Raw genomic sequence first — 11,967 nt, 5'->3', positions numbered from 1 at the left:
GCTGTTGCTCCCGATCACCTGGTCTGTTAAGGCATTTGCAATCTCAGATCAAAGAGGATCAAGATTGGTAGCCATAAATCAAGGTAGTATATGATGAGAAAGATAGCTATCTGAGATACTGGAGAACTGCTACCAGTATGAGCAGACAATAATGACCTCCTTGGACTTAGCGTCTGATTCAGTATGGCGGCTTCATGTGTTCATGTGCTGCTTGCTTGTTTTCCTAACCTTTGCTCCTTGCCACTAAAAAAGCTACTATTTGTATACTTTGGCCTGCAGATGCCAGGAGGTGAAGATGCTTCTATCTGTGCCAGGAAAAGTTTACAGTCACAAAGATCCTATAGGCAACCCAGTTTGTATGTAGGGGCCCCTAACGTGATGGCTGCAAGTGCCATAGAATGTGCTGACTCCTTTCCTGGTTCTTCCAAGGGTTTTTAGAAAGTGGAAGGGGTCAAGTGGGGCTCCTGTCCAACAAGACTTCTGATTGGCCATTAGAGGTTACATTGACTATGCAAATTAAAACAATGTTATTTGGGTGGCTGTTACCATCACAATGGTGGTTTTATTCTATATCATTCTGCTCTTCCCCTCCATATTTTTAAAAAATATTGCAATGTTTCCTACACTTGGGCTTCCTTTCTGTGTGGATCCATCACCCACAGTGGCTGTTTTATGGTTGTGCCCACCATCTTGAGCCAGAATTCCAAAGAGGCCACGAGCTCAAAAAGGTCGGGGACTACAGTTTTAGTGTCTGTGATGCATCCATTCCTTGATTCTAGCTGCTCTTTTTGAATGCCCTGAATGGACTGTTGACCAGTCCATTCTAGACTATATAGACTACCAGGATAGAGGGCTTGCGGAGGAAGAATAGTGGAATGTTTTGTGTGTGTGTGTGTGTGTGTGTGTGTGTGTGTGTGTGTGTGTGTGTGTACAAAGGAAATGTTGAAGTCTACCATCTGGTTTCTTCAACATCAGCCAGTTATTTTTAACGCTCCCAGTACATCAGGAAATGATAGTGATTACTTGACCATATCCATAGAACCACAGATTGATTATTTTATTTTATTTATTTATTAAACTTATAGGCCGCCTCTTCCCCGAAAGGCTCGAGGCGGCTCACAAAATGGCTGTTCTCCAAACAGCAACTCAAAACAACATAAAACTTAAACCTATTAAACCGGTTAAAACTTAAGCAGCAGTTGCTCACAACAAATATAAATTAAACAGCAAGGTTGTTTAGCAAGAGTTGATTAAAAACAGGTGCCCGATCTAAAGGCCAAAGAGAAGAAAGAAGAAAGGGAGGGAACAGGCAGGGCCCATGATGTAATACAGTAATGTCACTTTTATTTATTAACAGCATCCACAATAAATTAGAACAAATACATTCCGAAGCTCAAATGTGTAAATCTGGAACCATTAGGAGAAAGCCTAACCTGTTTTTAAAGTAACATCATTTTCCATCTAATTTTTTGGTTTGGTTATAGTGATATATCCAAGGGCATTCAGAGAAATTCTTGTTTGGCTCAGCCAGGGGCTGTTCACAGCTGAGCATGGAATGGAACCCAAGTCTTCCTTGGTTTTTTGCATTATGAATCTCAACACTCCTATCCAGATGGTGTATTACTGAGAATTGGCTTAGTTCACAGACTTAGATTCCTGTTGGCTTGCTGGATAAAAAACAAGGAGACAGTCCCCAAATATGAATTTCTTTCAAAGATGCTTGTTTGGACCCAGTGTTTTAGTATCACTGTTGTGCTCTCAGAGGAGACATTACACACTTGGTAAGATGCCCAAATTTCATGCCGAAAAAGATAGGAAGCATCACAGACAATCAGGGGTAGGTCCACAGCAGTGTCTCTGAAGAAGGTGATGGCTAAAATTGAAGATCAATTCCAGATTATTAGTTTATATTACTAGAAGATGTATTACTTTCCCAATGATGATCTCAGCAGCTGTTTCTGGCTTGGTGATTCTGGTAAACAGGACAGGAGGCACTAATGACATTCCCCGGTTTTAGTGCGTAGAAAATCTACAGCAAAGACAATGGAAAACAAAGATCATATGAGCAGAAAACATACTGTGTTTGCTCCTTACGTATTAGAACCAAGCACTCTTCAGTGTCGCTCCGAGGCTCCTTTTGCACGTGCAGAATAAGGCACTTTCAATCCACTTTCAATGCACTTTAAAGCTGGATTTTACTGGGCTTAATAGCAAAATCCACTTTCGAACAATTGTAAAAGTGGATTGAATGTACATTATTCTGCGTGTGCAGAAGGGGCCCGAGATATGTATTGGGATTTGTTGCACACATACCCAACACTACAATCAGTCAGTTCCAGACACTCTAGACCAGTGGTGGCGAACCTTTGGCACTCCAGATGTTATGGACTACAATTCCCATCAGCCCCTTCCAGCATGGCCAATTGGTCATGTTGGAAGGGGCTGATGAAGAGTAGTCCACTAACATCTGGATACTCAATGGCTCCTAACTAAAGCTCTAAAGCACAGATTCAAACTTCGCGGCCCTCCAGATGTTATGGACTACAGTTCCCATCACCCTGCCAGCATGATGCTGGCAGGGGATGATAAAGAGAACTGTGAATCCACCTCTGGCACATCTGGAAGAAGGCCGCGAGTTTGACACCTGTGCTCTAGACAATGAGCACAAAATCTAAAAGTCTTGTTACCGTCACCTTTCCTTGCTACAACCCAGTCCTGTTCAGGTGACATCGCTGTGCAGAATGAAATCGACTCAAGTCAATTAACACTTCTTCCTCTTTATATAATGCTTGAGAGTGTTTAAAGCATATTCATTATTTTTAGCAATCTTTGTAGCAACCCAGCAGGCTGCAATTGATACTCCCATATTACTGATTTTATTTATTAATTAAATTAATTTGTACCCTGCCTTTCTTCCCAGTTATTTTTTTGGGGGGTAAAAAAATAACAGAGTGAAATACAAGCAGCAAGGGAATTATTTGGCATCATAATATGGATTAGTAGTCTACCTTAATACTTTTGTCTCTCTAATTTCTATGGTTCGACTAGCTTGTGCAGAATGCTGGGCTTACCACAGCAATCCTTTCTATGCTGCACTTTTAGCAGTTTTAACATACTATAGACAAGATCCAGAATGTTCCTTGGCAAAACAAAGAAGCCTCCCCGCCCAAAATGCAGCTTACATTGTTCTCTCCTACGTTTTATCCTCATAACAACCATCTGAAGTTGGTTAGGTTGAGAGTGTGTGAGTGGCCCAAGGTCACTCATCAAGTTTCCATCCAGAAGTGAGGATACAAACCCAGGTCTTTCAGATACTAGTCTGACACTCTTAACTACTGCACCACGCTGTGGAGTGAGTAGGGCTGAGAGGTGCTGGCTTGCTTAAACCTGCCTAGTAAATTTGTGGTGCAAGAAAGATTTGAAAGGGAGACTAGGCTTGGAGATTCGGGTGCACCGAATCCTGGATTCGGCCAAAACCTGGGTGCATTCGGGCAAAAATCAGACCGAATATGTCCTGCTTGAATATGAGCACATCCGAATGCAAGGCATTTGGGCTTTGGGTGTGTGTGTGAGTTTTCGCGTTTTGGTTTACAGGGGGGTGCATTTTTAAAGCTAGTGGCACCAAAATGTCAGGATCTCATCTGTCCTGATGAAGATTGACCACTCAAATTTGGTGACGTTTGGATCGGGGGGGGGGCAAAGTTATGGACCCCCAAATTGGGTGCCCCAATCTCCCATTGTTTCCAATGAGAGCTAACAAGAGATGGGGCTACCCCTTTGAGGGTCCATAACTTTGAGGGTCCATAACCCTGAACCAAACTTTGCCAAACTCAGGTGGTATCATCAGGACAGTCTCTGGATGAGACCCTGAAATTTTGGAGCCAGTAGCCTTACAAATGTACCCCCTGACAGGCACCCCAAGAAATTTGCCCAGATTCAAATGTTGGGGGAGGGAAGTGAGAGATGATGGCAGCTGCTGGGCTTCTTTCAGAAACAGGTTTTTAGAGCCCTGGAGCAGCCGTTCAGTCAGGCTGGTTGGGGCTCTGAAAGCCCCCTCGCTCCCCCTCTCCTGGGAGACTATCTCCCAGGAGAGGGGGAGCGAGGGGGCTTTCAGAGCCCCAACCAGTCTGGCTGCAAGGTGCCTGACTGCCTGGGGCTATGAAAGCCCCCTTGCTCCCCCTCCCCTGGGGTGGTGTGATTCATTTAGCCGGTTCGTGGAACTACAGAAAAAATTAACTACCGGTTCACCTGAACCGGTGCAAACTGGCTGAATCCCACCCCTATCTTGACCCTTGACAATGACTTTTGCAAGGCATCCCATTCCTTACCAACCAAGCGAAGATCCCAGAAGCAACAGCAATAGCCACACAGGTCAGAATAATAGCCCAAGTGGGGAATCTGGTTGTATCTTTGACAAGTTCTGCAGTTTTAGGGGGAAAACAAAGGGGAAAGGTATGTAAATTATAAACTGAACAGGGATTATGCAAATGCATCCTTTCCCATACTTGAGGTCCATAGTAGCCATCCGCAATTAGAGTCTCCAAAATCAAATATGACCTCTTGGGGGAGTACCAGTCCTTCTTCCATTTCACCTAGTTGCCAGTCCAGAACTAGGAGGAGAAATTCCTTAAGGATCTGGAATGGCTATAGCTGACTGCCAACGTTGTGCCAAACTAGAGGCTGGCTAGAGGTTTTTAAGACACTGCACTGCTAAAAAGAGTTGGAGTATTTCTCTGCCCAACTTTTCATGCATTTGTGGGCCCTTCATATTTCTATGTTGGGCTTCTGATCTTTGGTCCTAGATGAAGAATATATACATTTGCCAGCTTTAGAAAATTTGCAGTGGAAAGCACTTTGCTACAAAGCACTGCTTAGCTCAAGAAGAGCCTGCACTGTTCCCAAGATGCTAAATAACTTTGCAATGAATCAGAAATGTGCTGCCCAGCATTTTTGTCTTTCTTCAAGGAAAATAAACTGTTGCCAAAACTGATCAGAATGGCACAGAGAAAGGCCGATGAGCTCTGAACACTGGCACCTCAAAACCTGACTGATTAGGGGAAAAGTACTTTTTTTTCTTTCATAGTTCGTTTCTCTCCCTGTCTCATAAATGCTTGAAATGAAGACAAAGCAGACCCTTTACTATGAATGAGTCAAGTATACCAGAAATTTGCTGAGATGGAACAACAGCCTCCTTTTGAAGAAATTCTTTTTGAGTTTTGTAAAAGAGTGAAAAGGTGTAATCCAGGCAGAGGTATTGGTCAGAGGAGATGAAAGTATTGATGTATTAAACTTTTGGTGTGTAAGTTTTCTGTGACTATCTATTTACTGGATATAGGATCCCGTGACATCTGAATTTTGCAGACATTTAAGTCTCTGAGGGAAGGATCTTGAGCAGACTAGGGGTCAATACCACCAGATAAAAAGCAGCAACTTGTGTCTGAGAGAGTCCCCCTGGGGTCTGGTATGTGCCCTTCAGGAAAATGAGTCAGGGTTAGTAACACGAGATAGCTTGATCAACACAGCAAAATCCCTGGAGATACATTTCTACATGATGCTTGATTCCCTTAGCCGATTACAATTGCTGAATCCCAAACTCCAGAGGGGTATCCAGGTTAGTCTGTTGCAGCAAAATTTTGAAATTTAATTCCAGCAAAATCTTTCATGAACTAAAGCCATGAACATTTAAGCTGGAATTTAAAACAAGTTTTGTATTGTACCACAATCTTGGTAACTATAAGGCGTTGTACCTGCAAGACTTTGAACTGTTCCCATGAGGCACAGCTTGCAGGTTACATGAATGGAGAGCTGGCACAAACATATAAATAATATCTGGGCACTTTCATCCCAGTTTGGGAGTTCAGACAGTTGTTTAAGTGAAGAGCAAACGACTCTTACAAAGGGTTAGAGTTTACAGTAGAATCATAGAGTTTGAAGAAACCTCAAGGGCCATTCAGTTCAATCCATGGAAGAACACACCATCAAAATACTCTTGACAGACGGCCATCTGACCTGTTTAAAACCTCTGACGAAGGAGACTCCACTACCCTCCAAGGCAGTGTATTCCACTGTCAAACAGCCCTTACTGACAGGAAATTCTTCCTAATGTTCAGTGGAATCTTGTTGAATCCATTACTCCCTGTCCTAGTCTCTGGAACAGCACAAAACAAGCTTGCTCCATCTTCAACATGGCAGCCCTTCAAATGTTTAAATATGGTTATCATATGAGCTGCTGACCTTCTGTTCTCCAAACTTAACATACCCAGTTCTCTAAATCTTTCCTTATACAGCATGGATCCTAGACCTTTTACCATTTTGGCAAAAGTGCGAAAAACAGTTTCCTGGGCTTTGCCATGTCAATGTTTATGTGGGGGGATCCATGCTAGAATTAGCTATTATGAAGGGGGGGGGGGCATCCCTGCCAATAGAAGAGGATGAGTATGTTTTTATTTCTTACTTTTCTCATTTCTTTTCTTACTTCTTTACTTTTCTCTTTTAAGGAGTATCAAAGCAGCTTACAACAGACTTCCCTTCTCGTTTCCACAATAGGTTCCTTGGGAAGTAGATGGGGTTGACAGAGTTCCAAAGAACTGTGATTAGCAAAAGATCAGCCAGCAGGCTTCATGTGTAGAAGCAGGGAAACAAATCCAGATAACCAGATTAGAGCTCACCACTCATGTGGAAGAGTAAAGAATAAAACCGGGTTTCCAGATTAAAGTTTGCTTTTTTTTAACCACTACACCATACTGGCTCAAATGGAGCAATAAGGAAATACCAAGTCAAATCAAGGCTAAAACCTTCTATCTGAAATGCTAGTGGCAAAAAAACTATTGATATTATTACTTGAAGGTTTTAGTAGATATTTTCTAATGATAGAAAGGAAACCCACCTGTACTGGGTGTTGAGTCCATAATAATGACAGGGACAATTCTGGTAAAAGTAGAAAGAGTACTGAACGCAGGAATAGCAGGGGTCCTTTGGCCAATTCCAGTGATGAAGCCAGATCTGGTCGGGAAAGGAGGAATAATTGGTCCTGGAACAGCAGGGGTCCTCGGGCGAATGCCAGTGATGAAGCCAGATCTGGTGGGGAAAGGAGGAATAATTGGTCCTGGAACAGCGGGGGTCCTTGGGCGAATGCCAGTGATGAAGCCAGATCTGGTGGGGAAAGGAGGAATAATTGGTCCTGGAACAGCGGGGGTCCTTGGGCGAATGCCAGTGATGAAGCCAGATCTGGTGGGGAAAGGAGGAATAATTGGTCCTGGAACAGCGGGGGTCCTTGGGCGAATGCCAGTGATGAAGCCAGATCTGGTGGGGAAAGGAGGAATAATTGGTCCTGGAACAGCGGGGGTCCTCGGGCGAATGCCAGTGATGAAGCCAGATCTGGTGGGGAAAGGAGGAATAATTGGTCCTGGAACAGCGGGGGTCCTTGGGCGAATGCCAGTGATGAAGCCAGATCTGGTGGGAAAAGGAGGAATAATTGGTCCTGGAACCACGGGGGTCCTTGGGCGAATGCCAGTGATGAAGCCAGATCTGGTGGGGAAAGGAGGAATAATTGGTCCTGGAACAGCGGGGGTCCTTGGGCGAATGCCAGTGATGAAGCCAGATCTGGTGGGGAAAGGAGGAATAATTGGTCCTGGAACCGCGGGGGTCCTTGGGCGAATGCCAGTGATGAAGCCAGATCTGGTGGGGAAAGGAGGAATAATTGGTCCTGGAACCGCGGGGGTCCTTGGGCGAATGCCAGTGATGAAGCCAGATCTGGTGGGAAAAGGGGGAATAATTGGTCCTGGAACAGCGGGGGTCCTTGGGCGAATGCCAGTGATGAAGCCAGATCTGGTGGGGAAAGCAGGAATTATTGGTCCTGGAACCGTGGGGGTCCTTGGGCGAATGCCAGTGATGAAGCCAGATCTGGTGGGGAAAGCAGGAATTATTGGTCCTGGAACAGCAGGGGTCCTTGGGCCAATGCCAGTGATGAAGCCAGATCTGGTGGGGAAAGGAGGAATAATTGGTCCTGGAACCGCGGGGGTCCTTGGGCGAATGCCAGTGATGAAGCCAGATCTGGTGGGAAAAGGGGGAATAATTGGTCCTGGAACAGCGGGGGTCCTTGGGCGAATGCCAGTGATGAAACCAGATTTGGTGGGGAGAGGAGGAATAATTGGTCCTGGAACAGCGGGAGTCCTTGGGCGAATGCCAGTGATGAAGCCAGATTTGGTGGGGAGAGGAGGAATAATTGCCCCTGGAACAGCGGGGGTCCTTGGGCGAATGCCAGTGATGAAGCCAGATTTGGTGGGGAGAGGAGGAATAATTGCCCCTGGAACAGCGGGGGTCCTTGGGCCAATGCCAGTGATGAAGCTCGTTCTGGTGGGGAGAGGAGGAATAATTGGTCCTGGAACAACAGCAGTCCTTGAGTCAAGTGCATTGACGGAGCCAGAAATGGCACGGACAGAAGGAGCAGTGGGTATTTCTGCGGCAACGCTTGTCTGAGAAACAGTAGGATGGCTGGAATCTAATGAAGAGATCATGCCTGCCAAATATAAAGAAAATGCAGGAATTTAGGGAAAGGTATACTGTCGTTACCATGTCTTGTATTTCCATGCATAGATAGGCTTCCTTGTATTGGTGGGCACCTTCATCGCTTAGGATAATGTGTTCTGGGCTCAATCCTGCCAGGAAGCAGGTTTTTTTTCTCTTGAAGTGGGCCTGTGTTCCCATGCAACTAAGTTCTGGTCATGGAACTCTCTGATAGGATCTCCAAGTTCCCCTGGCCACTGGTGAGGGGGAGGGGGGGAGGGCTAGAGATGCCAGATCCAAGTTGGGAAACTTCTGGAGATATGAAGATGGAGGCTGGGGGTGGGGGGGGGGGAGACCTCAGCAGGGTACAATAGAGTCCACCTTTCAAAGCATCCATTTTTTCCAGGGAAACTGTCGTCTGTCGTCTGGAGATGAACTGTAATTCCAGGAGATTCCACCAGGGGTCTGGCATCCCTTCTGCCAGAGCACCTCTTTTGATAGGATCCATGGCAGACATAAGCACACCGGAACTACCTCATGTGTGAACTGCCTTGACTGATTTGCCCAGTCAGTCAGTGGCCGAAGTGAGAATTGAACCTGGTTGCCAGCGTACAGGTAATCTGTGTTAGTTGTATGATCCTTTGTGTATTCGGGTCCCTACTCTCAATTATCTCAGCCTGCTGATAACTCAGTTCTATGGAACCTTTCCCATATAAGACAGCCACCATGGTGGGGTGGTTATAAGTAAGTGGACTCTAATCTGGAGAACCAGGTTCGATTCCCTGTTCCTTCACTTGAGCAGCAGAGTTTTATCTAGTAAAACTGATTCGTTTCCCTTCTTCTCCACATGAAGTGACCTTGGGCTAGTCACAGTTCTCTAAGAATTCTCTCAGCCCCAATCACTTCACAAGGTGTCTGTTGTGAGGCGAGGAAGGGAAAGGAGTTTGTAAGGCTCTTTGAGTCTCCTTACAGGAGAGAAAGTGGGGGGGGGGGGGGCGGTATAAATCCAAACTCTTCTTTTTCTATAGCTCCGAACCAAAGAAAATAAATCCTTACTACTCGATGATGTCGCCACACTGCATTTTCTGTAGGCACACAAGGCTTTTTTGCGCAAATATGTAAAATTTCCGGGCTGTATGGCCATGTTCTAGCAGCATTCTCTCCTGACATTTCGCCCGCATCTGTGGCTGGCATCTTCAGAGGATCTGATAGAAAATTCTATCAGTTCCTCTGAAGATGCCAGCCACAGATGCAGGCGAAACGTCAGGAGAGAATGCTGCTTGAACACGGCCATACAGCCCGGAAACCAGACAGCACCCCAGTGATTCCGGCTGTGAAAGCCTTCGACAATAAAGAAGTAAAACGTGACTCACAAATACACATTCTGAAGCTCTTGCCCATTTGTGCTTGTATTTGCCATGGGAAGGCAGAGCGAACACTTTGTGTGTCTCTGACAAACATGATTTTTACTGAAGGCGCTCTTACTCATTCTTACAAATTGTCTCTTAAGGCTGATTTCTCAGTAAAGTTGTAAACCTGTTTCTGCGCAGAGCCGCTTTAGGTTATGAGTACGGAATGGCACAGGAGAACTGTTCCGCATGAGGGAAAAACAGCCGACACACAGAGAGGATTTTTGTGGGTGGTGGTGGTAGAGGGGGGAACCATTCAGTCATGTGACCCACCCACTCCTGCTTCTGAAACAGTACTGTTCATAATTTTTTAAAATTAAAATCTCAGGCCCCTTCCGCACTCACAAAATAATGGGTTTTCAAACCACTTTTCACAACTGTTTGCAAGTGGATTTTGCTATTCCGCACAGCCTCAAAGAGCACTGAAAGCAGTTTGAAAGTGCATTATTTTGCATGTGCGGAATGAGCCTCAGTGAAAATTTAGCCTACATCATAGGAGAGGAGAAGGAGGGAGCACACATAGTCTGGGAAAACGCATAACACCAGATACATTTTTTAAAAATAAATGAAGTTAAGAAATATTAACAACTCAAAACCTAGACTGCTGCTGCCAGCCAGAATACATAATACTGATCTTAATTTATCAGGGGCCTGACTCTGAATAAGGCAGCTTCATGCCAGTTAAAAGCACTGGTTCATCCAATTTAGTATTGTTACCTCTGACAGGTTGAGAAAGGTCTTTCCTAGCACCTGCTCCCTGAAATCCTTTCTACCAGAGATAGCAGAATCTGGGATCTGGGGCTTTCTATGCAAAATAGATGGTCTACTACTGTGCTACAGCCTCTCAACAAGATTTACCCAGGAAAAAGGAAGGAATCGGGAGGTAAGACAAGGATTAAGCCCCCTTTTGCTTTTGATTCTGCCTTGCAGGCCTTCCCAGTTTGCATAACGGGAACACTTTTTCCCTCAAAAAAGCCATCCTGCAAGCCAGCAATGGAAACCCAGAAATATGTTGCCATAGTGACATTTGAAAACCTTTCTTACCTATCAAGTTGAGGCACAAAGACAAAATCATCCATGAAGCAGACTTGGGAGGTTTTCGTAGGTTGCCCATTGCAGTGATAGAAGGCTTCAATGGAGCTCTGGAAATACTGTTCTTTCTTACACGATTTGTCACAAAATGGGTATCATTCCTGCACGGCCGCTTTATAAAGGTGGGTAAGATCAACTGTATGCCACTCGTAGTCCTGAAGGTGTGGCTTACCTTATTCGTGCCGTTTTAATATGTCCATCAGTGGGTAAGGCTGAACATGAGTGTTTGGATGTGCCACATGATTAATCTTCCTGAGTAGGTTTCATGATTAAATCAGCACGGTAATCCTTTTTCAAAAGAAGAGTTTTACAGCCAAGGAGAAACGGTGTGTTTATGTGTTGTTGTTGTTTTAACCTTTGAGATCAGGTATGAGACATTCAGTTTCAAATGTACAATTAGTGTGTACGGAATGGCAAATCAAGTATCTCACAAATGCTCAATATTCGCTCTATATCAGAATGACAATGGACACATACACACAGAGGAACAGTTTATTGTAGAAAAGGAAGATAGATTAGATTAAGGCTACAGGTCAAAAATAGAGTTGTGAACTGGGTTGCCAACCTCCAGCTGGGACCTTGACATATCCGAGAATTATAACTGATCCTCAAGCTACAGAGGTCAGTTCTCCTGGGTTGATTCCGCACTTGCGTTATCGACCTAAGTTCGAGCTGCGTTCGACCTAAGTGCTCCGCACAACCACTGGGATCGACATGGTTTTGTACCAGCTTCACCCCGTGTAATGGTCAAATTTCCGACTCCAGTTGGGAACTACTACTTTTTCAGGGAACCATGCTTGAACTCGGCTCGATTCCAGTACAGTGCGGAATCTCTGGTGCCAGGAGTCCCCCATTCAGCCAATCACAGCTGAGTGTTTCGGGCATGCGTACAGCTGGCCAATCAAAAAATGCCACCTTCGTCCCTCCATTCCTGAGGCAGGTTTTTTTATAACGTGTGTGG

At 45.0% G+C, this 11,967-nt stretch overlaps 1 protein-coding gene across 1 annotated transcript; it reads right to left on the bottom strand.

The window, feature by feature from the left end:
• Positions 1-1,196: 1,196 nt before the first annotated feature.
• LOC125428961 (formin-2-like) lies at positions 1,197-11,078 on the bottom strand. The gene is made up of 4 exons (XM_048489650.1): positions 10,959-11,078; positions 6,887-8,518; positions 4,329-4,420; positions 1,197-2,029 (listed from the first exon to the last, which is right to left on the bottom strand). The coding sequence occupies exons 1-4, from the start codon at positions 11,026-11,028 to the stop codon at positions 1,946-1,948; spliced, it is 1,878 nt and encodes a 625-aa protein (XP_048345607.1). The 5' UTR covers positions 11,029-11,078; the 3' UTR covers positions 1,197-1,945.
• Between the last annotated feature and the right edge of the window lie 889 nt (positions 11,079-11,967).

Source organism: Sphaerodactylus townsendi, linkage group LG03, assembly GCF_021028975.2.
Source record: "Sphaerodactylus townsendi isolate TG3544 linkage group LG03, MPM_Stown_v2.3, whole genome shotgun sequence".
Taxonomy (NCBI): domain Eukaryota; kingdom Metazoa; phylum Chordata; class Lepidosauria; order Squamata; family Sphaerodactylidae; genus Sphaerodactylus; species Sphaerodactylus townsendi.
The sequence above is the reverse complement of the archived record's forward strand: the minus strand, read 5'-3'. Positions and strand labels throughout refer to the sequence as shown.